The sequence below is a fragment of the Dasypus novemcinctus genome, chromosome 26 (genome assembly GCF_030445035.2).
Source record: "Dasypus novemcinctus isolate mDasNov1 chromosome 26, mDasNov1.1.hap2, whole genome shotgun sequence".
NCBI lineage: Eukaryota > Metazoa > Chordata > Mammalia > Cingulata > Dasypodidae > Dasypus > Dasypus novemcinctus.
The window spans coordinates 49,663,221-49,686,945 of record NC_080698.1 but is presented as its reverse complement, the minus strand read 5'-3'; the positions used below and the strand labels follow the sequence as shown (position 1 = coordinate 49,686,945).

The 23,725-nt window shown below is 39.3% G+C and overlaps 1 protein-coding gene across 7 annotated transcripts in view; it reads right to left on the bottom strand.

Annotated features, from left to right (window-relative positions):
- ATG7 (autophagy related 7) overlaps positions 1-23,725 on the bottom strand; it is a 319,354-nt gene that overhangs the window by 130,110 nt on the left and 165,519 nt on the right. For 6 of the 7 annotated variants that reach the window (XM_004466355.5, XM_058288959.2, XM_058288961.2 and 3 more), the window contains one exon: positions 17,669-17,791. The exons of the other annotated variant lie outside the window; for it this stretch is intronic. In XM_004466355.5, the coding sequence (XP_004466412.1) occupies positions 17,669-17,791 (123 nt within the window). The remainder of the gene's footprint in view (positions 1-17,668; positions 17,792-23,725) is intronic. 7 annotated transcript variants of the gene reach the window in all.

Here is a 23,725-nt window from a genome sequence, read left to right as displayed (position 1 = left end):
AAATTTTAGACAGATTTATTTTAAAGATAATGTGTATTCTTATACCCTGAATGAAATCAAATAACTTATAGTTTCTTCTGAAACAAAACTGCTTGTTAATAATCTGACATGCAATGAAATAACTTTGATACTCATATACACTTATTTATTTAATTTTTTAAAAAATTTCTCTCCCCTTCCCCGTTCCCCCCTTTGCAGTTGTCTGCTCTCTGTGTCCATTTGCTGTGTGTTCTTCTGTGTCCGCTTCTATTCTTGTCAGTGGCACCGGGAATCTGTGTCTCTTTTTGTTGCGTCATCTTGCTGCATCAGCTCTCTGCGTGCGCGGTGCCATTTTTTTTGCACTGTGCGGCTCTCCTTATGGGGCACACTCCTTGCGCATGGGGCTCCCCTATGCACGGGACACCCTGCATGGCATGGCACTCCTTGCACGCATCAGCACTGTGTGTGGACCAGCTCACCACCCGAGTCAGGAGGCCCTGAGTTTGAACCCTGGACCTCCCATGTGGTAGGCGGACGCGCTATCCCTTGAGCCAAATCTGCTTCCCTCAAATACATTTAATATAAATTAGCATTTTAATGGATAAATAATGATGGTTTAAAGTTCAATTCTAGATATTTATATTCAAAGAGCTATGTATATTATATAGTCATAAAAACTTTTGTTAAAAAAAGCTTGGGTAGTTTTCCATCTGGCTCATCTATATTTAGCTCATAATGACTAGCATTTGTATTACACTTCTAAAGATTTCAAAGCACATTGTGATACCAACGTGGAGGGGTGGTATATCCCATTTTCAGATGAAATGCAGGCAAAAGAAGTTATTACAACTAGCTGCAGGAGAAGGAGCAAATCCATATTTTCCCAATTCAAATCCTCAGCTCCTTCCACTAAAACATCCCATTTTCTGGAACACGCTGCTAAGGGCTAGAGAGAGCTAGGCTTCATATTGCTTCAGTCTACCTGCCATGGCATTGAAGCATTTAGCTTTATTGCTGCAGGTCATTGTTGAAAGAAAGAAAAGAAAGGGAAAAGGGTAGCCGAGTATAAATAAACCAGACAGTATTTGGGAATAGAGCTTTAACATAGGTATTTCTAGAAGGTTGATACTGAATTGATGCTTTATAACATCAATTTGATGCTTACAGCTAAAGTTAGATAAGAATATCATCAATGTACTTGAGTGTCTTTTTGTGAGAAGGAAACATTTTAGCCATCTTTTATAAAGCCAAGTCTCTTTGCTTTTAATAAAATACTAAGCAGAATTACGTATGGCTTCTGCCAAGGAGGATAAACACAAATATCTTAAGTTTTAGCAACAAAATGTAAAAAACAAAACAAAGTAGTTCATTGTCTTTGTTATTAGGAACTCAATGATTCTGTCCTGCAACAATAAGATCTAAATATTTCTAGTTTAACACCAATTTATTTTTCTTCACCAGGCAGTTGAATAAGGGAAAGTTTGGATTTCCCTTTACAACTGTTAAGTGTGTTAGACTGAATTACGTACTCCAATTTAGACAGGTTCATATCCATAGGACTGTAAATAGAACCTCTTCCAGATGTTATTTTAGGTAAGGTGTAGCCCAAGTGAATGAGGCTGTATCTTAATCTGGATTCTGGTGGCTTTATAAAGAGAAAGAAATGGGAAGTGAGAGTGGAGTGAGAGCACCACAGGGAGGTGGAAGTCAGAAGTCAGAGGAGCCTGGAAGAGAAAGGAGAGGACATCACTACGTGACAGGAAAGCCAAGGACCCTCAAGAGTGGCCGGTAGCAAGCACCCGAATGTTACAGACCTTGGGGAGAAAGCATCACCTTGCTGACACCTTGATTTTGGACTTCTCTTAGCCCCAACACTGTAATCCATTAAATTCCCTGTGTTTGAGCCAACCAACTGCATAGTATTTGTCATAGCAATGCAGACGAACTAAGACAGTGAGATTAAATCTGAAGATGGAACCAGAGGTTTCATGTGAAAGTCATTTTCTAATCTTAAAGACAATTCAAGAGTAAGATGGCAGTGATGCCGGCTACCCAGGTCCAGGAGGGTACAGTGTGAGAAACCAGACTCTCTATCAATGCAGTTTAAGGAAACTGCAAACAGGAAGGAAAACTGCTTTCGGCAACTGCTCAGTCTGAAATGAGAGAGGCTCTCTATGAAGCAGAACATTATCTATATGCCCCTCAAGCATCTTTCTCTCTGCTCCCAGCCTTATGAGTGCACTGTGCACCTCAAGATGTAGACAAACACTGAGCACAGTTGAGTTTAACGATGTGTAGTTCAGTTCACAAATCCCTTCCCTTCCCTTCCCTGAGTCTTGGTTACTTCCCCTAACGTGGGGTAATATCTACTTCATGAGATTGGTTTGGGCATCAAAAGGCTAAGTACAAAAGAGCCATGAAAATTAGAAATAGTGTAATCAGTACTAGTTGCTAGGCCTCTCTCACTACTTTCCATCACCCATCTTGCTACCATGAGCCTCTCTGGGATGTTTCTCTTCTCCAACCTCCCCTATACTTTGAGTTCCAACCTTCAAGGTCTGGCTCAAAACCCAGCTCTTGCCTGGATCCCTCTCTGCATCCCAAACAAAGGGACCTTATAATACTCGAAACCTCATACAGCTCATTGTAAAGTGTGCATGACCGTCTACGCATGCCTATGCCCTCCAGCCTCTGTTACTTTTCCATCTTAGCTCCCCAACTAGATCATGTCAGTCTCCTGCAGGCCTGGCTTCTATCTCTTTTTTTAAAACAAAAATCAAACCGAACCAAATCAAAACACCTTTTTACTGTATAACATACACACAGCTCAAAAGTTTCCATTTTAATCACTTTCAAGTGTTATAATTCCATGATGTCAATTACATTCAAAATATTGTGCTACCCCATTTATAAATGAGATTGTGGCTGAAAAGTGTCTAGGGATGTAAGTATCAATTGAAAGAAAGTTAGAAAATAATCTAGAGACTGAATAACACAGTGAACCCAGAGGCGGATAAGAATTGTGGTTGATGGTACAGCTGCAAGAGTGCCCCTTCTCTCAGCTAGAACAGACGTATGTCACTATTGCAAGGTGGTAGGAACATGGAGAAGCATGGGAAAAAACACTGGTGTGACCTATGGAATAAAGTTAACAGCAATGCTGTAATAGTCTTGCATCAATGCCAAAGATGTACTGTGATGATAATGGGGGGGGGTATGGAAAAAATATGCCAAATGTATGCTGTGGACCATGGTTGATGGTCATAGTCTGATGATATTATCTCATTATCTGTAACAAATGTTCCACCACAGTGTGGTGTATTGGGGAAGGGGTGTTGTATGGGAATTCTACACATGCGTGTGATTGTTTTGTAAGTTCACATCTGTTAATAAAAATACATTTTAAAAAAATAACAGAGTAGGGGGAAAAATACAGCAAATATAAGAAACAGACTATAGTTACTAGTAATATTTTAACAATGCTCTTGCACAGTTTGTAACAAATGTTTCACAATAATGCAAGGTGTTGGTGGAGGGATGATGTATGGGACCCCTGTATGATGTTATGCATGTTTATTTTGTAAGTATACAACTTATATTATACATTTATTGTTTATGTATGTTCATGTATGAATGATATACTTCAATAAAAAATATATTTAAAAAACATTGTGCTACCCAATGCTGTGTCAATAATAGGGGGGTATAAGGGATATGGGGTTTTTCTTTTTGGAGCAATAAAAATGTTCTAAAGTTGACATTGGTGATGAATGCCTCACTCTGTGATTATACTGAGAGTCACTGATTATATACTTTGGATGGAATGTATGGTATGTGAATAAAACTGCTTTTAAAAAAAGCATCACTATATAACTTGAGTTTCTAATTTATGTGCATAATTAATAAACTAATCTCCATGAAAGCAAAAAAGAAATATTGTACCACCATCACCCCCATCCATTATCCCAACGTTTTCATCATGTCAAACAGAAACTCTGCACCTATTAAGCAGCAACTCCCCCTTTCTCTCCCCATTTCTGACCCCTGGTAACCTGCAATCTACTATCTGTCTCTATGAAATTTGCTTATTTTAGATATTTCATATAAGCAAATTCATATAATATTTATCTTTTTGTGTCTGGCTTATTTAGCTCAACATGATGTCTTCAAGGTTCATCAGTTGTACCATGCATCAGAACTACATTCCTTTTTATAGCTGAGTAATCTTTCATTGTATGTATATACCACATTTTTATCCATTCTTCTGTTGATGGACACTTGGGTCGTTTCCACCTTTTGTTACTGTGAATAGTGCTGCTATACCTGTTGGCGAGGCTTATAACTCCCAATCCCCATACCACTGTGAATTTGCAAGCAGTCAATAAGTATTTTTGACTGATAGAAGCCATGCTACAATGCGAATATTAATTTAAAAAATACACGCCTTAGAATATTTTGCATTCCCTTCTCTCTCTGTTCTTCCACAGCTAATTGGGAAGCAAGATGGATCAAAACTAAGATTTCAAAACCAAGAACCAATTTAATTTTACAGCAAAAATATGGGGCCCCCCCTCCTCCCAAATTCAACACATAGCAGTTGTTATGCTTGTAAATGAGAAGGGTCAGCTGTAAAAATACAGTTCCCAGACTAATAGTCACATGACAGACTGGAGCAGTACCTCCTGAGAACCCTTTATTGCCCACGGCAAAGTCAGGAAGTCTGGGTCCCCAGCACCCTGGGCCAGCGGCTCTCCACTTCTAACCTCCAAGAATTCATTCTAGTTTTCACTTTCTCACAGATTTTATCTTGAAAAACTCCTCCTATCCAACAAAACGCAACACTGTCTTATTGCTTTTATCATTCAGAGGCATATGCAACTGCCAGTCAAAGCTTCCCGACAGGTACAAACTAGCCAGTACTGCAGTCCACTCTGAAATAACAGAATTCCAGCAACAAACGACAACAAAAATGGACAGTTTAGCTGACCAATGCAATCTCTTCAAGTACGTCAAGTTATCCTGAAAACCGCCATCGCAGTCCCACTCCCACTTTGTCGAGAGCCTCCGGCACTGGGGAGCTGGGTCGCGGGTGGGCAGGAACACGCTCAGGGCTGGCTCCCTCCCAGCACCCGGATGAGGCCTGCCGGCAGCAACAGGACCTCAGGGGCACGCTGCCTAACAGGGTAATCCCACCTCCCCATTTTAGAGGTGAGGGTGTCAAAAAGCCTAAAAAGATATGCTCAAGTTCAAATATCCAGTGATCTGTACTTAAGGACTATTGTAAAAAACCTAAGTATAAAGTTACCCACTTGAGAAAAAGGAAAATAATGGTTTAAAAGGTACCTTAAAAACCAGGCAGACTTCTGTGGAAATCTGATTGTGTACAGGATTTTAGCAGGTATTACAGAATCATTGTTAGTTGTTCTGTGATTATGGTATTCTGTTTATATAGGAAAATGTCTAGTCTTAGCAGATTCATGTTAAAGTTTAGGGGTGAGTTGTCACTGTACATGGAACTTGCTTTCAAATGGTTAATAAACAGTGAATGACTGTGTATAGATGTAGGGAGAGAGAGTGAAAAACAGAGGAAGAGGGAAATCAGTTGTGGCAAAATGTTAATTTTGAATCAAAGTGTTAGGTATTTAGGTATTCATTGTACATTTCTGTTTAATTTTCAAAATGAAACTCTTAGGAGAAAATAAAATCCTGTGGTAAATCCCTTAAAATTTCAGACCTTGGTTGGGATTTGGAGCTTTGTGCTTAACCTTCCTGCTTAACCTGCTTAAACTTACAAAACTAGATAATAAAGTACCCTCCACCTCCCCAACACTCTTGGCTCGTGATGACTTCTGGGGTTGGAGCTGGCATTCTGATTTGCTCTCTCCTCCCAGAAAGTATACAAGGGAAGCATTTTGCTGGTGGACTCCTACCAGATTTCCCCTTAGTATTTACTAGAGTAAGAAAGGGTTAAGCAAGATGAGCAGAGACCAATGCTTTGAAAAATGAGGCACAATAAAAATGAAAAAGATCACTGACGTAATCAGTGCAAAATTCATTCCCGGAAACAATGAGCTAATATGCTACAACATCCGACTGCAGACAGAAAAGCAAAACTGCACTCAGAAAGCCAGGTAGACAAAAAGGAAAAGAGAAGGAAACACTACGTGTCTCAACTGTGTGCATGAGGGCTACATCTATATTTCTTTCCTTTTGAAATATTTTTATTGAGATATAATTCACATACTGCATAATGTACTCACATAAAGTTTATAATTCAAATGGTTTTAGTAATTCACAGTTACATACAGCCATTAGTATAATCTAGGTTTAGAACATTTCATCATCCCCAGAAGAAGCTATGTACCCATTAGCAGTCATTCCTCATTGCCCCCAACCCCTGCCACCCCTGGCAACCACTAATATACTTTTGGGCTGTACCGATTTTTAAAAATCTGGACATTTCATATAAATGGAATACACTATGTGGCCTTTGTGTTTTTTTACAGTTAGTACAACATTTTCAGGATTCATCCATGTTGCAGCAAATATGAGTTAACTTTATTCCTTTTTATGGCGGAATAATATTCATTATTCTTAGTTAATATCCACATTTTCTCCATCCATTCATCATCTGATGGACACTTGGGCTGATCCTACTTTTTGGTTATTATAAATAAATAACACTGTTTGGAATATCTGTGTATAGGTTTTTCCATGGTCATATGTTTTTCCTTCTCTTTGGTACTTATCTAGGAGTGGAATCAGGTCACATGGTAACTCTGTTTCACTTTTTGAGGAACCGCCAAAATGCGTATGCCATTTTAATTCCCTCTAGCAATGTATGAGGATTCCAATTTCTCCACATCCTTGTCAGCCCTTATTATTATCTATTACAGCCAACCTATTGGGTATACAGTGGTATCTCATGTTTTTGGTTTACATTTCCTTAGGGGCTAATGATTTGGAGCATCTTTTCATATGCTTCATGACCATTTATCTATCTTCTTTGGAGAACTATCTATTCAAATCCTTTGCCCCCTTTTAAAATTGGATTACTGTTTAGTTCTGAATTGTAAGAGTTCATATCAGATATATGATTTATAAATAAGTTTTTTCTGGGAGTGGAAGTGGCTCAAATGGTTGAGTGCCCACATTTTCACTTGGGAAGTCCTGCATTTGTTTCCCAGTGCCTCTGGAAAGAAAGAAACAAATGAAAAAAGCAAAACAAATGAAGAAAACAATTCAGGGAAGCCAATGTGGCTCAGTGGTTGAGCTCTGGCTTCCCACACATGAGATCCCAGGTTCAATTCCTGGCCCCCAGTACCTTAAAAAAAAAAAAAAAGTATTTTCTCCTAATATGTGAGTTATCTTTTTAAAAATCAATTTTATTGAAATGTATTCATAACTCACACAATCCATCTAAATTGTATAATCAATGGCATTTGGTATAATGAGAGTTGTGCATTCATCATTGTAATCAATATTAGAGCATTTTCATTACTCCAAGAAAAATTCCCTACCCCTTAGTAGTCACCCCACAGTTCCTTTATCCTTCTACTGCCATACATAAGTGATAACCTATTTGTCTATAAATTTATTTATATTTATATTTTGTATAGATGGTGTCTAACAATATGTAGTACTGTGTGCCTAGTTTCTTTCCCTTGGCATACTTCCTTTTTTTAACATTGATGGAAGAATATCAGTATATTGCTATACCCTATAGTCCATAGTTTGCTTTGGTTGTAGTTTTTACCCAAATATCACCCTATTAGTAACAACTTGCAACATTAATTTACATTCATTCTGTTTCAGAAAAAACCTTATATTATATATGCCCTATAAACCATACTCATTTTCCACAAGAGGGTTTGCTATGCTATTAACAGTCTCATGTTTCATTTTCTTTAGCTTTCTTTCCAGTGATATATGTGACCTTAGCTTTTCCCTTTCAACCACTACCATGCCTAAATATCAGCACTTATAATTACAAACCCTATAATGTGCTTTCAACATTTCTATTTCCGAACATTTACAAACAACCTTTTTTTTAACCAATTCTACACAGATTAAGCCTCAGCTTTCCACTCTGTTCTCATTCTATCTTCTAGTGACTGATGTGGTTTATCTTTTCACTCTCTTGATATTGTCCTTTGGAGAAAAGTTTTAAATTTTGATGCAGTCCAATTTATTTATTTTTATTCTGTAAGGTGCTATCTGACTTAATGCTTACAGTATCTGTGTGGCATAGGAATTATTAATCCCATTCCACAAACGAAGGAAATGAAGCTGGATGAAGTAACTGACCCGAGGTCCCACACGAGGCTGCTGCCTGTGGTCCCCACTGCACAACCTGCACAGCAGACGCAGCAGCCCCGGTCGCTGCCGGAGCAGGGATACGAGAACGGCCTTCTCAAGTGGCCAGCTTTCAGGCTACCATACTCTCTCTGAGTGTCACTGGGCTGCTTGTTAAGGAAAAACCTCAGATATTACACAGTCATCATTTTAAGGATGCTGCCATTACTTAAAATAAGGGGCGCTCATCTGGAATCTAAACTAAGAAGTAGTGGCAGGTTTTATGAACACACTCAGTTATGTCAAGGTGGACTTGAATTTATGAAGAAGCCCAAAGTCCTGGGAACCAAGGCTGGAGAGAGAGCTGAATTACTAAGCTAGATTATATCATCTTGGATTTATATGTACCGACACACACACACACACACACGCACATACACCAATCAATACAAAGTAGGAGAAATGATCTTTCGAGGCTCAAAGGAGATCCAAATCTCAAAAAAGAAAGTGTCCAAAAATGTCTCTAGCAATGGCATCTAGATTTAATAGATACCAAAGAATATTTATAAAATGTATAAAAGGTAATAATTTTGATACTTTAGCATTTTGATATGAAAGTTAATCACCTTTTTACTTTCTGATCATACTTGTATTTTTTTAATCAAAATTACTGGATTATTAGAGGTAAAAAGCATTTCACACATGATTCTATCATCTCATTTTAAGCGGGAAAACGAAACACATAAAATGTTCAAGTTATTCTACCCAAGGTCACTCATGAGGACACTAGCAGAACAAGTACTACAATTTAAGGCTGATGTAGTTCCCATGTTCTATTTCTTAATATTAGTTTTGTTTTTACACTGCTTTTAGCATTTATGATTTTATCCCATCTCTCTCCCATAGATCTCTAATCCACGACTCTTCTTTTGAAGGGCAGGGAACTCGGTCCAGACTTCATTGTCAATTCTCCAACTGGATCCTTCTCTAATACCAATTTATCCAAACATTTCAAATCCATGTAGATAACTCTGACAGCAAATAAAAGGGATGCATTTTAAACAGTGAGTTCCGAATGGGATACTGCCAAGCCTTATTTTAAAAACCAGACCCTAGTTCCCAATCTAAGAATTAAATTGTCTTCTGCCTGCTAATTCTGCCTCCCCTCACCAGCACCCTAGCCCTCCTCTTCCCCCCCAAACACACACACTTAGAGAGAAGGCAGCCAAGGGTATGTCTTTGAGGGATTGCTTCATAAGGAAAAATCAAGGCAGGGCACAGCCCCATGATAGGCCAGCAGAAGGGGACTAGCAGAAGGCTTTGCAAAGAGAAACGGATTCATGAGCAGGCTAAGTTAGTTCCCAGAGTGGTTTCACTCCATTGGAAACAGGTCTAAGTGCTGACATGGGGGTTTCCCACAGCTTCTACTGGCCTCCGAAGGCATATTTGTCATCAGAGGCTCTTGATGAAGCTGTACATAAATATCTGACTGTTGTTAAAAACAAAACAAAATATTCCACAGGAACCAAATCAAAACCAGCTGTGAGAGGGAGAGGCCAAAAACTCAGTGTTAGTGCAAAAGGCCCAGAAGAAACACTTGTTAATTGTGCTATTTGCTTTGCTGAATAGTAAGTTGTTATGCCAATGAAGTCATATCACATGACCATAATGTTTTTCATATGGCTTTCATGCTATGAGAGAAATGGACATTTTTCTAGAATCTTGAATTCTGTAGTGGATGAGTCAGACAAAGAATATGAATTCAGGAATCACCCCATCAGCTTGGCCTTGTTCATTTCTGCCAGCCTGTTTATGATTTTATGTCCTATGTTAGAGTTGGCTCTAAACTTTCTGTTTTAAGTGATCGTTCTTTAGTCTCCAATTCACCAAAAAGAAATATTGCTTAACAAATATTTAACTAAAATACAAATCATATTAATGGCATACTGTAACTGCAACCCTGAAATCATAACAGCAAGATACTTCAAATATTGAAAATATAGTGAAGGCAGGGGAATAAAGGACAGCCTAAAATTAATTGTGGAGTCACGGAACTTTCAAACTTTCAAGAGTAAGAATGAAGTATTTCAGGGAAGATGGGTTATGGGATTTAAATGTGAATTTCTAAAAATACAGCTTGTTTAATTAACTTCCTTATGAATCAGTCTTTTCTCTCCAGTTAGATTGTTTGAAAATTACTTAGCATTTATCACAGCACAATGTTGAGCCCATGGTTGGACCTAAATAAATACATGTGTTCTGGCACTTATTCTATTCATAGGATGAGAAATCATAGCAAATCTTTTGAAAAGATTGCTGCCATTCACATTTTTTATTTAGATAGCCTTTCTTCAACAATTTCAGCAATTTTAAAAAATATTCAATGAATGCCTCAACAGCTCTGTGACTTAGACATCCATCACTTTGGGGGCCGTTTCCTTTGGCTCCAACCATGATAAACAGAAGTCTGGGAGCAATAAGGAATCTAAACCCATTCTCACCAAGGGCCTTGAAAGTAAAGGTCAGAACTTTACACCATTTTAAGATGGGAGGAAGCTGTCCTCCATCTTGCCTCCTAATGCCCTATATGAGTTAGCCAAAGGAGTGCTGATGCAAAATACCAGAAACTTGTTGGCTTTTATAAAGGGTATTTATTTGGCGTAGGAGCTTACAGTTACCAGGCCACAGAGCATAAGTTACTTCCCTCACCTAAGTCTACTTTTACGTGTTGGAGCAAGATGGCTGCCGACATCTGCGAAGGTTCAGGCTTCATGGGTTCCTCTGGGCTCAGCAACTCTGTTTTCTTCACAAGATCAGCTGTAGACTATGAGCCTCTCTAGACTTTGCCTCTCTCTACAAGGTCAGCTGTAGACTATCAAGTGAACGGCTCTGTCTCTCTCCCTGGGGGTTTCTGCCGTGTCTAAGGAGCCATCTCTATTCCTCTGTATTTGTCTTCTGGCTCAGGTCCTCTCTTCCCAGGGCTTGCTTCTCTTTCCTCTGTGAGCTGTCTTCTGGGGGCTCCAGCTTAAGACTTCAGCATCCAACTCCAACATCAGAAATCCCCCTACTCTGTCCCTGCCATGCCTTTTATCTGTGAGTCCCCGCACACCAAGGAGTGGGGACTCAACACCCTAATGACCAGGCCCAATCAAAGCCCTAATCATAACTTAATCATGCACAGGTACAGACCAGATTATAAACATAAGCCAGTATCTATTTTTGGAATTCATAACCATATCAAACTGCTACACTCCACCCTCTAAATTCTAAAAAGACATTACAAATATTTGAAACAGCCTTAATTCAGTAACAATGCAAGTACTAAATCATATCACAGTCAATTTAAAGAAATACAGCTTATCTTGGTGCAAAGTTCTGTCTGCTACAGACCTCTGAAACTTACAAAACAATTTATCTGTTTCCAATACACAAATGGACAAAGGATAAACATTTTCATAACAATAAGGAGAAACTGGGAGGGAAACATGAGTCTTGGGTCCTCCACAGTTCAGTAAAGCTGCAGGGCCTCCTCCATTCAAGTTCAGTCAGAGTCATTCTTAAGATAATGGTTTCTTCTCCTCAGAGCCTTATGGGAACCCACCCTTTCCACATTCTTGCCCAACGGACATTTTCTTGGTTCCACCCTCATCAAGCATCTGGGTGTCGACCAAGCTCCAGACCTCTCCCTCCAAGAGTGTTGGGGTGATTGCCACACCTTACCCAATCTTTGGGTTAGAGTCTTAACCCCCCCTAGTATAGTGATGTGACAACAACATTCTCCCTAACCTTGGGCATATAGGCTCAACCCTCTTAGAGCAACGAGGTGACTACCTGGCCTTCCCTAATCCATGGGGGACAGGTCTACTCCTCTCAGACCTGTGGGGTGCTGACCTTAACTGCCATAATCCTTGGGGAATGTGATCCACCCTTTCTGTACCCTGGGATGGCAAAACTCTCCCAGAATATTGGGTGTGAACATCTACCCTCTTCAACTGCTGGGCAAACTCACCCTCTCTGTGGGGTTCCTCTCTTGGCCCAAGGTGATGTCCTAATTCCAGATCTCAGCTTCCATGGTTTTCCTCTTGAAGTCATTTTCCCTTTAATCCCTCCTTTCCATGTCCCTTTCATTCCAGGCTGACAGTGGTTTTGTTCATACTGTTCTCTCAAAAAACTTTGTTGGTTTAGCATGCAAGAAGCAGGGTTAAGCCATCAGACAGTAAGACTTTCCACAAGTCTTTCCAAGTCTTCAGTCCTGATTACAAGTTCCAAGTTTTAGTTAAGTCCTCCAATGGGGCACTTTCTTCTGAGAGCTTGATTTCCAGAGACTTGGAATTTCCAGAATCAGTTTCTGTTTTCTTTGTGCCTGACAGTTCAGTCCTCAGCATATCTCCCTCGTCTAACATTTTGCTATAAGCTGCAAGCAGAAGCCAAGCTGCATTCTCTGAGTTTACTTTGGAAATTTCTTCAGCTAAATGCTCAGGCTCACCATTTTCAAATTCTGCCTTCCATAAAACTCCAGGAGTTAATCTTGATAAGTTCTCTGCAACTTTAAAACACTGATCACCTTTCCCCCAGTTTCCAATAATAGTTTCATCACTTACTTCTAAGGCATCATAAAAAGTCTCTTTAGCATCCATATTGCTATCAACAGCCTCTTCAAAGTACTGTAGGTCTTTTCTTCCAAGCATTTCACAATTTCTCCAAAAAATACCCCTTACCTATTTATAAAACCATTCTAGCATTTTGGTAATGGCAAAAGCACTACCCCACTCCTGGTACCAAGCTGTATTAGTCGGGGTTCTCTAGGGAAACAGAATCAACAAGAGATATCTGTTAATAGTATGCAATTTGGGAAGCGGACTCAGCCCAGTGGTTAGGGCATCCGCCTACCACATGGGAGGTCTGCGGTTCAAATCCCGGGCCTCCTTGACCCGTGTGGAGCTGGCCCATGCGCAGTGCTGATGTGCACAAGGAGTGCCGTGCCATGCAGGGGTTTCCCCTGTGTAGAGGAGCCCCACTTGCAAGGAGTGTGTCCCATAAGGAGAGCTGCCCAGTGCTAAAGAAAGTGCAGCCTGCCTAAGAATGGCACCGCCCACACGGAGAGCTGACACAACAAGATGACGCAACAGAAAGAAACACAGATTCCTGTGCCGCTGACAACAACAGAAGTGGACAAAGAAGAAGACGTAGCAAATAGATACAGAGAACAGACAACTGGGCTGGGGGGGAAGGGGGGGGGAATAAGTAAATAAATAAATCTTTAAAAAAAAATAGTATGCAATTTTATAAGTATTTCATGTGACCGTGGGGATGCACAAGTCCAGGTTCTGCAGCGAAGCTGCAACCAGGGGCTCCAATGAAAGCCCAATGAAGGTTCTTGATGAGTTTTGGGAGACACTGACTGTCCAAAGACGAACTGGGAAATTCTCACTCAACGCTGGAATCACTTTCCCTTTTAAGGCATTCAACTGATTGGATAAAGCATCACTCATTGCTAATGGCAATCTCCCTGATTAATGTAACTGTAATCAGCTATCTATGATTTACCACTGCAGTAAAGTCAATGGTGACTGAAGTTTATAAATGCCCTTGTATTACAGTTAGCCCAGTGCTTGCTTGACCAAACAACTGGGCACAACTACCTGGCCAAGTTAACACAATAGCCTAACCATCACATACCCCATGGATAGAATGAAACTAAAATTTAGCAGCCAAATGGTCTATAGACAAAGAATATGGGTTTCTGTTCAAGGCCCCTTCTTTATGAAATATAACATTAGCAAAAACAAATGACATTTATGGGGTATTTTAAATGTTTTAATCTATAACTTGAGATAAAAGTAACATACATTTCTCATTTAAATTTTTAAAATTATATTCTCTCTAAAGCCTCTCCTCAGTATCCGAAATGGAATAGGATAATTCTTCATCTGGCTAAACCAAATGACAAGTTCTGTTCTTTTTTTTTCCAACCTCTATTGCCACACCATCTCCAATGCCACCCAGTAATTTCACTCACCTATCCCATTTGCTCAAAATCTCTACTACCTAAAACAAACTCATCTTCGAAAGCCTGGCTCCCAGTCCCAAATCTGCACCTCTGCACTTCGACCCCTCTTCCAATTAAAAACCACCTGGCAATTTGTCCATTAATCTCAACAGCACCATGATTTTACCAGGGAAGGGGACAGTTGCAAAAAACTGGGTTGCATTAATCAATCTCACTAAGTGTGGATGATTATGCCTTGGATATATCTTCCAATCCATTGTGTAAGTGCTCCATTTCTATGAAAAGAAGTCTACTTGTAGTCTCTAGTAGGACCAGCTTTGTATTTCTCCTTCATAAAGGGGGGCCATACTTGGGAGATAGATCAAAGGTGGTAAAGGATATGGGAAAGTGTAATAGCGTCACAACTTTCTTTTTCTTAAATGAAAAAGAATCACCTTGCTACAGCATGAACGAACCTTGAAAATATCATTCAAAGTAAAAGAAGCCAGACACAAGCCCACATATTATATGATTCCATTTATATTCCTTCATATGCCTGTTCAGAATGGGCAAATCCATAGGGACAGAAAGTAGATTAGTGGAAAAAAGTGACTGCTAATGCACATGGAGTTCCTTTTTGGGGTGATGAAAGTATTCTTAACTAAGATAGTGATAATGGTAGCACGATTCTGAATAACTAAAAAACCACTGACTAACAGGACTGAATTTTATGATATATGAATTATAACAAAACTTATTTAAAAAATTACCTTGATTGCAGGTAACTCTGGTTCCAACCACATTAGGCTGCTCATGATTCTGAGTAACACACTAAAGACTCTTGGCTTCTGAGACCCTTATTTGCTTAGAATGCCCTGGCCCTCTCATCTTCTTTTCTTCCTGACCATTGCCTGCCAAAATCCAACTATAATTGCTCTCTCAGCACTTAACATACAAATGACAATAACAATTTTAATGACATATTAGAACTCACTCTTTACATCTTTTTCTCACATGAGACTGAGTTTGTGAGGGCCAGGACAGAGTCTCATCAACTTGGTGTCTAGTTACTAGCACGATGCCTGTATCTACACTTTCAAATGATGTTCAGTAAACTAACAAAACCAGTGTTTATGCAAATACATATTTTATAAACAAAGTATACAATGATAACACCATGTATTATCTGGTTGAATCTTCTGCAATCCTTGTTTTGACTGATGAAAACAGCCCAAGGTGAGAATTACCATAGCATCTTGACTATGTTGCTAAAGTATATAAGTTGGGACCTTTCTAGATGGAAGATGGAAAGTTGAATCTTTATTACGGAAGATGTGTGAATGCACTAGGAATCAAGCATATAAATCAAAACACTACCTTTACAAAGATGGTTATTTTACTTACCACAGGCACATACGCATACACATTTTTCACAGTAATGTAAAATGATGTGGGTAGGACAATGATTTTTGTTGCTACAAGGTCCTCTGGTGAGCATAGTAATTTGACCCTTATCTTAAAAGAGTCCTATTTAGTGCTTAAGAAAAATAGCGATCCTTTTCTAAGACAGGGGTTACAAACTCAAATACGTATAAGGGTCATCAAGTGAAGAACATCATATAAATGGACAACAGCATCTAAAGACTATCCCTGGGCGAGAGACTCACAGCAATGTCAGTTTCCAGGAGGGTAGCTGAGTAGCTGAGGGACAGGTAGAGGAAAGATCTCCTTTTCAAGGAATATGTTTTTATACCTTTAAACTGTGCATCAAGAGCATTATTTAACTTTTCTTCTCAGCTCCAGCTAACCATTGCTATTAAGGAATGCAGGCCCAGGATTGCCAGGCCTTCTGATTTTGCAAACAAGCCAGAAATTAGGAAATTTCAACTTTCATGTAAAACTCCTGATTCTTAAATGTTGGCTTAATCCAAAAGTTAACACATAGGGCAGCCAAACAAAACACACCTGCAAGCCATATCTGCCTCATACGCCAACCAGTTCACCACCTCTAATCTAAAATTTCATGTGTGGCTTATGACTCCAAAACTATAAATATAATTTAATGGAGGAAAAGTTCAAAAAGAAAACTCAGACTTGTGGATGAAACCAGGTCCCCTCATCACCATCTACTTAGTCATAGCTCTCGCGCTCTTAAACTTCCCCTTCTCTTCCTGAGGCTCTGAAAAGGCTATTAATATTTGACCAACTAAAATGCAAAACATACCAGGTTAAATTAAGGAATCTGCTCATTATCCTAGCATCTGCTCTGCTTTAAAAAAGAGTGAAATATGGCATCAATTTCAAATTCTTCTAGCCAACTTAAGAGAATATTTGAATTATTCCTTGCTGGTGGAAAATTCCGCCAGTCAAATAGCCACGTAGCTGCTTGGTTGAAGAGGTCTATAAGTGATTTCTCCCTTACCATCAGGCAGTGTAGACTGCTCAAAAGACCAAATGATTGTCATGATCGACGCAATGTTCTCAACCCAACCTGGGGTTCAATCAGGGTCCAGGGAAAATCTTAAAGCCCCTCAAAGTCCTGCAGCGATACCATTTATTTCCTGAAACAGAAGGTAAGAGACTCCCTCTGGTTCTAACTATTGGCCCTAAATGGAAGATTGCAATTATTGAGTACCCAGAAGATACCAAAGCCAGTTTGCACCCGCAGAGAGCTGGCGCAGCAAGATGATGCAACAAAGGGAGATAAGCAGACACAGAAGAATGTGCAGCGAATGGACACAGAGAGCAGAAAGCAAGCAAGCAGTGGGGGGGGGGGGGGGCGGTAAATAAAATAAATTTTTAAAAACAAAACAAAACAAACAATGCAGTGACCCAGGCAAAATATTCAAATGACAAAGACATTAACACATGAAAGGCATGGAAAAAAGATGCTACCCAACAGTGGCCAGGCCCCATATATCCTGTGGACATTTCTCATGGAGTCGAATGATTTATAATAACTTTCTCAGGTGGAAATTGGAAGTGATCAAATTCTGAAATAAACACCAATATTGTGTTTTTTTCTTCTTTGAGAAGAACATGGCCAGAGTCCAATGCCTTCACTGACTTCCATTTTGATATAGGAACAGGAGAGTTAACTTTCCAATGGCCACAGACATGCAGATATCCAATAAAGACAGGAGGTATTCGGAAAATCAATAACCTGCACTTGCTTTGTGAGCAACTTTATGCATTGGGCACCTACTAGACAAGCAACTGATACACATCAGCATCCAGCAATTTCTGAAGGTTCCCTCTTTTCCGATAAGTAGCAGACTAATTTGGTGATATTTGCTCTAAAGAAAACAAATACTAAATTGCTTTCTTCCCATTCTATAAAGCTGAATGTCAAATAGGTTTCAAACATGTCAGTCTACAACTCAGAAAGCTTTGTTTTATTCTTACCTCAGCAGCTTGGGTCTCTTGATGTAGCAATGTAAGACCAGTCAAGTCTTCTAAGAAGGAATGTGAAGAATTAAACACCTTTGATAGGAAATTAAATCCTTCTCGTTCATATTGATCAAGAACCTGTAAAACATTTATATTTTTTAAAAGGGGGCTGCAGATTTTAAATGCATATTAAAAAACTTTTACTTCAAACAAGCATCTGTCAAAAACATGATAGTAAACAAAGCTAAAACTAGAATTAAATATGGGAATATTAATGAAATTTGCTGGGCAAAAAACCAGAGAAGGTTTAGTATTTGTTTTTCCTTCTTAGATAGAATGACAATCTCATCTTTCAGCTTATGTGTCAATTTTTCTCAAATAAAGTAAGTTTCATGCAAATTCACTAAAAATGCTAGAAGAGTTGGGATTACTGATTCTAAAAGTTTGTTAGAAAAAAATAACATGGAAGAAAAACCAATTAAAAATTTTGAAAGGGAAAAGTGGGGAACAAAAGAATTAGAAATGTGGCCTACTGGCCAGTCAAAAGTACTTAAAAAATGATCATTTAAAAATGGAAAAATCAATTTCAACAGGCACTTCACAAAAGAAGATAACCAAATGGCCAATAAATGTATGAAAATGAGCTCAATATCATAAGTGATCAGAGAAATGAAAACTAAAATTGCAACATAATACTTTATAGCCACCAAAATGACTAAAACGCAAAAGACAGAAAATACCAGGTGCTGGCAAGGATGTGGAACAACTAGGACACTCATGGGTATACGAAATGAGAGTTTAGGGGTTGAATACTTACATACCCTATCATCCATCAATTCCAGACTTTTATGCAGAAATATTTGCTCATGTGCATGAAGACCCACGTATAAGGATGCTCACTGAAGCATTGTTTGTGCCAACAAAAGATGAGAAAGATCTGCCCTTTAAAGGGGACCGATCAACTAAATTATGGTAAATGCCATTAGTAGCATAACCTATAGCATTACAAGAATGAGGCAGCTCTGTAGAACTGATATAAATTGATTCCCAAGATACAGCAATATTTTTTCTTAAAGCAATGTTCGGAACCTCTGTATAGTATTTGCGTTTTTAAAAAAGGTAGGGGGAAATGGAGAAGAGAGGAAATTGTACATTTGTGTATGCTTGTTTACATTTAGTATTTGAGAGAATACACACACACACACACACACACACACACACAGAAACTAGCATCAACTAGTTGCCTCTGGGGAGGGAAGCATTTAGTGACTATTCTTTTGTACTGCTTGAGTTTTTAAAGCCATGGGCATGAATTACTGATTTTTTTAAAAAGATGAAATTTTGATTTTGTTTCATTTTTTTTCAATGCTGCAGAAAAGTCTCAGAGGAAGTACAGAGGAAGAGGCTGGCAATAGAAAGGAGGCACAGCCCTCCGTCCATGACAGGAAGTGTGGAGGTTAAGGATGAGCAAAGTGGCTGTAGTGATAAGTTAGGAGAGAAGGGATCTGGCAGCTGCTAAGCTCTGGAGACTTTGAATAGCAGGCAGCAAGCTCAAACACGGCGGGTGGGGTGGAATCTGGAGCACAGGACAGCGGTGATGGTCTGTGGCAGCTGCGTGCGGAACTTGAGAAAGGAAGCTGACTGACAGCCTATAAGAGAGTGCCGAGGAATCTGAAACCTCTGCTCAGGACAGAAAATATAAGTTTTGGGACAAAGGCAATTAAGGACCCCTCCAAGCTTGGGGCCTGGCAGGATAAGGGTAACAAAGACAGAGGTCAAGGAAACTGAGGGGCTGGCAAGTAACAATGGAGGGACTGGGAACCGGGCCCAGGCTTGTAAGGAAAGAGGAGCCGGCTGGAGGGAACAGAGAGCCGGGAATCCAGAGTCAGAGGCGCAGGCAGGGGTGACCGTTATGCCTCAAGGCATAAACAAAGTGCAGTCTTGGGCTGATTACCCACAGTAAATTAATTTGACAACCCAATGCTGGGATAAAAAAGATTTAATAAATAACGGAATCCCTTGGTAATAATGAGATTCCATACAAACTGGAATGCCAGCTCAGGTAAATGTGCATGGAAATTAAATGATCTTTTTCTAAGTGATAAATACTATGTGTTTAGTGGTCACTTATTTCTGTGTGAAACACTAAGATTTAAATTGCTTCTTCATGCTAGGTTTCCAGGAAGATGAGAGAAGAAACCATTTTGAAAGATGGACAGAAACCTTGAAAAAAAATTGGAATAATTCCAGAGATAATACTTTCTTGGACCTTAAACTTTCAAATTTTAAGCCTATATTTCCACAGATAATTTCACCATGGTACAAATGTGACAGTGGAAAAACGATCAGCCAGAAGTAAAGGCCTCCCCAGAATCAGGATGTACAGAAAGTTTAATGCTGGATTTTTTTTATTAATAGTACTGGATTTTAAAATATGTGGAAAAACTTAATCCTCTAGGGACATATTTAATCATGCAAGGGTTTTCCAGTATTCTCTTTATGTGCTGGGAAGTTAATCTGTGTTACGAGTATAAGAAGCTTATAAAAAGTACAAGGATTTTTTTCTCCTACAAACAGCTTAATCTTCTTAAAGAGGAAAATGAGAAGAAAGGGGTGTGTGGGGGAGGGTGGAAAGAGGGAGGGAGAGCAGAGGAGAGATAAAAAGAAACTATCACAATGAATTTGAGCACTGCAAAAACCTCTCAATCTTCATACAATATATCACACCTCTTAAGTGAATTATATAATACGAGGTCCTGAGAAGTATACACATATTAAATTTGGAGGGCTATAAATATTCTAAAGGCACTGGGAGAGTGTTATAAAGAAAGAAATAATGACTCTTTTAGTGTAAGGATGGACAAGATTTTCCTTATATGTTTTATAAGGCTGGGTTGTTTTTATTCATTATATACATGAACACACATCCCTGGACAAAGATGGTAGGATCTCTTCTTAAAACACAACTGTAGGACTGTCGCTCCTCTTGCTGAGAATCTTTGGTGACTCCTTACTATTTACTAAATCAAACCCATACTCTCCTGCTAAACATTTAAGTCCTTCCATAACCCTCCAATTATGAAGTGATTCTCTGGAAAATGCCATTTACAGGATCTAAGATCTCCTGACAACACCATGAAATGATTTTCCTTTCATGAGAAAGAAGAAGGGAGTCATAGTTTGCAACTATTGTCTATTGTTCTTAAACAAGGGAAACCAGGAGGAACCACGTATTCCATTAAAAATAAACTCTCACTTCCCTGATCAAGGTGGTGGCGAAAGACACTTCAGAGCTCCATTTCCACACAGAAGCTTTGAAAACTAGCAAGAACTAGCAGAAACATCTTTCTAAAAGCTCCAGGAAAGAGTAAAGGATTGCAGTAACAGGTCAAGAAAAAGGCCATTTAAAAGGGGTAGAATACTGCCCTGGCTGACCCATCCTTCAGCCCTTACTAGCTCAGAGCACAGCTGGCACACACTTGCAGTGAGGGTCCCTAGTCCTAGAGGGAACTGGGTAATTCATGCACACATTCTGGGAACACGTATGTATGGCTCACTCTGCCTGGTGGTGGCCTGAGGGACTCTCTGTTCCAGAACTTGCCCTCCACTCTAAACATATCGTATGGATAAGCCCTGAAGGAGAGCACTTGCAGATTAGCTCCTGGCATTCAAGGAGAGTTCTGTCATAACACTAGCTTTCTATAAACTTAAGGAACAGACACCCAAGAGTTTAAATTCCAGGGATAATACATTAAAATATCAAAATGTTTCAGTAAAATACTACAAGTTTCAGTAAAGTACTACAGACATACAAGGAAACAGGAAGTGATGACCCTGGCAAAGGAAAAAAATTAAATCATTAAGAACCATCAATGAGGAGAAGTTGACCTGGAACATTCCAGACAAAGACTTATAAAAAATAGTTCTATATATGCTCAAAGAGCTAAAGGAAAACATGGACAAAGCTCTAAAGAAAATTAGGGGGAAACGGACTTTGGCCCAGTGGTTAGGGCGTCTGTCTACCATATGGGAGGCCCGCGGTTCAAACCCCGGGCCTCCTTGACCCGTGTGGAGCTGGCCATGCACAGTGCTGATGCGCGCAGGGAGTACTGTGCCACGCAAGGGTGTCCCCCGCGTGGGGAAGCCCCACGCGCAAGGAGTGCGCCCGTGAGGAAAAGCCGCCCAGCGCGAAAAGAAAGAGCAGCCTGCCCAGGAATGGCGCCGCCCACACTTTCCGGGCCGCTGACGACAACAGAAGCGAACAAAGAAACAAGACACAGCAAATAGACACCAAGAACAGACAACCAGGGGAGGGGGGGAAATTAAATAAATAAATACATCTTTAAAAAAAAAATAAATAAAAATAAAGAAAATTAGGAAAAATGATGGATGTACAAAAATAGAATATCAACAGAGAGATGGAAACTATGAAAAGGAACAAAATAGAGTTGAAGACTACAGTAACAACAATTAAAAATTCCCTAGTGGGGTTCAACAACAGAGTGGAGAGGGCAGAAAAAAGAATCTGAGAACTTGAAGAGAAGACAATTGAAGTCATCCAGTCTGAGGAGCAGAAGGAAGAAAGAAGAAAAGTGAACAGAGCCTGAGGAACCTGTGGGACACCAAAAAGTGTACCAATATATGCACTGTGGGAGTCCCAGAAGGAGAAGAAGGAGAAAGGGGCAGAAGGAACATTCAAAGAAAAAACGACTGACAACTTCCCAAACTTAATGAGAGACATACACATCTGAGATACACAACAGTTTGATTATTAATACTAAAGATAAAAAGAGAATTCTGAAAGGTGTAAGATAGAAGCAACATAACATGTACAAGGGAGCCTCAATAAGATAAGATTAAATGCTGATTTTTCATTGGAAATCATGGAGGCAAGAAGGCAGTGGGATGACGAAGAGCTGAAAGCAAAAATACCTACCAACCATGAATTCCGTATTTGGCAAAAATGCCTTTTAAAAATGAGGGAAAGATTAAGATACCCTCAGATAAACAAAAGGTGACAGTCACCACTACATCAGCCCTGTAAGAGATAATAAAGACACTTCTGCAGGTTTAAAGGAAAGGACAACAGACAATAGATCAGAGCCACATGAAGAATCAAAGATCTCTGGTAAAGGTAATGACAGGAGTAAATATAAATGCCAGTGCCATTACATTTTTAGCTTGTAACTCTACTTTTTACTTCCTACAGGAACTAAAAGGGAAATCCTTCACATGTAATGAGAAATCAGTGGTTTGGACTCAATGTATAAACATGTAATTTGTGATAAGAACTACACAAAGCAGGGGGAGCAGAGGGGTTTAGTTACATAGTTTGTGCGTACTATTGAAGTTAAGTTGGTATAAAAGTAAACAGGACCATAAAAGATTTTGGATGTTAGTTACATATTTAGGATGTTAAACTTAAGCCCAATGGTTACCAAAAAAAAATTCAGTGACTACACAAACTCATAGAAATTAGAGTACAAGTTGCCAGGGGCTAGGGGCAGGGGGTATAGGAAATTAATGCAAAATGGATATGGCTTCTGTTTGCGGAGATGAGAAACTTTTAATAACGGAAAATGGCAAGCATACCACAACACAGTGAATGTGATTAATACACTGAAAGGTATGCTTGGTGGTGGTTGAGATGGGAAAGTTGACGAATATATTTACAAAATTAAAAAAAAAAAGGCAGCTAAAGAGACAATGACAATTAAAGGCAACATATGATCCTGGCAGGATCTAATAAGGGAGAGGAAGGCGCAAAAGGACATCATTGAAACATATGAAATAACTGGAATATAGACTGCAACCTTTATATCAATGTTAAATGTCCTGAACTTGATGGCTGCACTTAACATGGATACAAAAGTGAATATCCTTATTCTTGGGAAATGGGTTGATAACTATACAGACGGACAGACAGATGGGTAGATGGATAGTCAGAAGGATATGGCAAATGTGGCAACAGGTTAAAATTGGTGATCTGGGTTTTTGGGGGGATAGAGGTATGTTGGATTTCTCTGTATGTATTATTTCCGTAACTTGAAAGTAGTTCAAAATAAAAAGTTT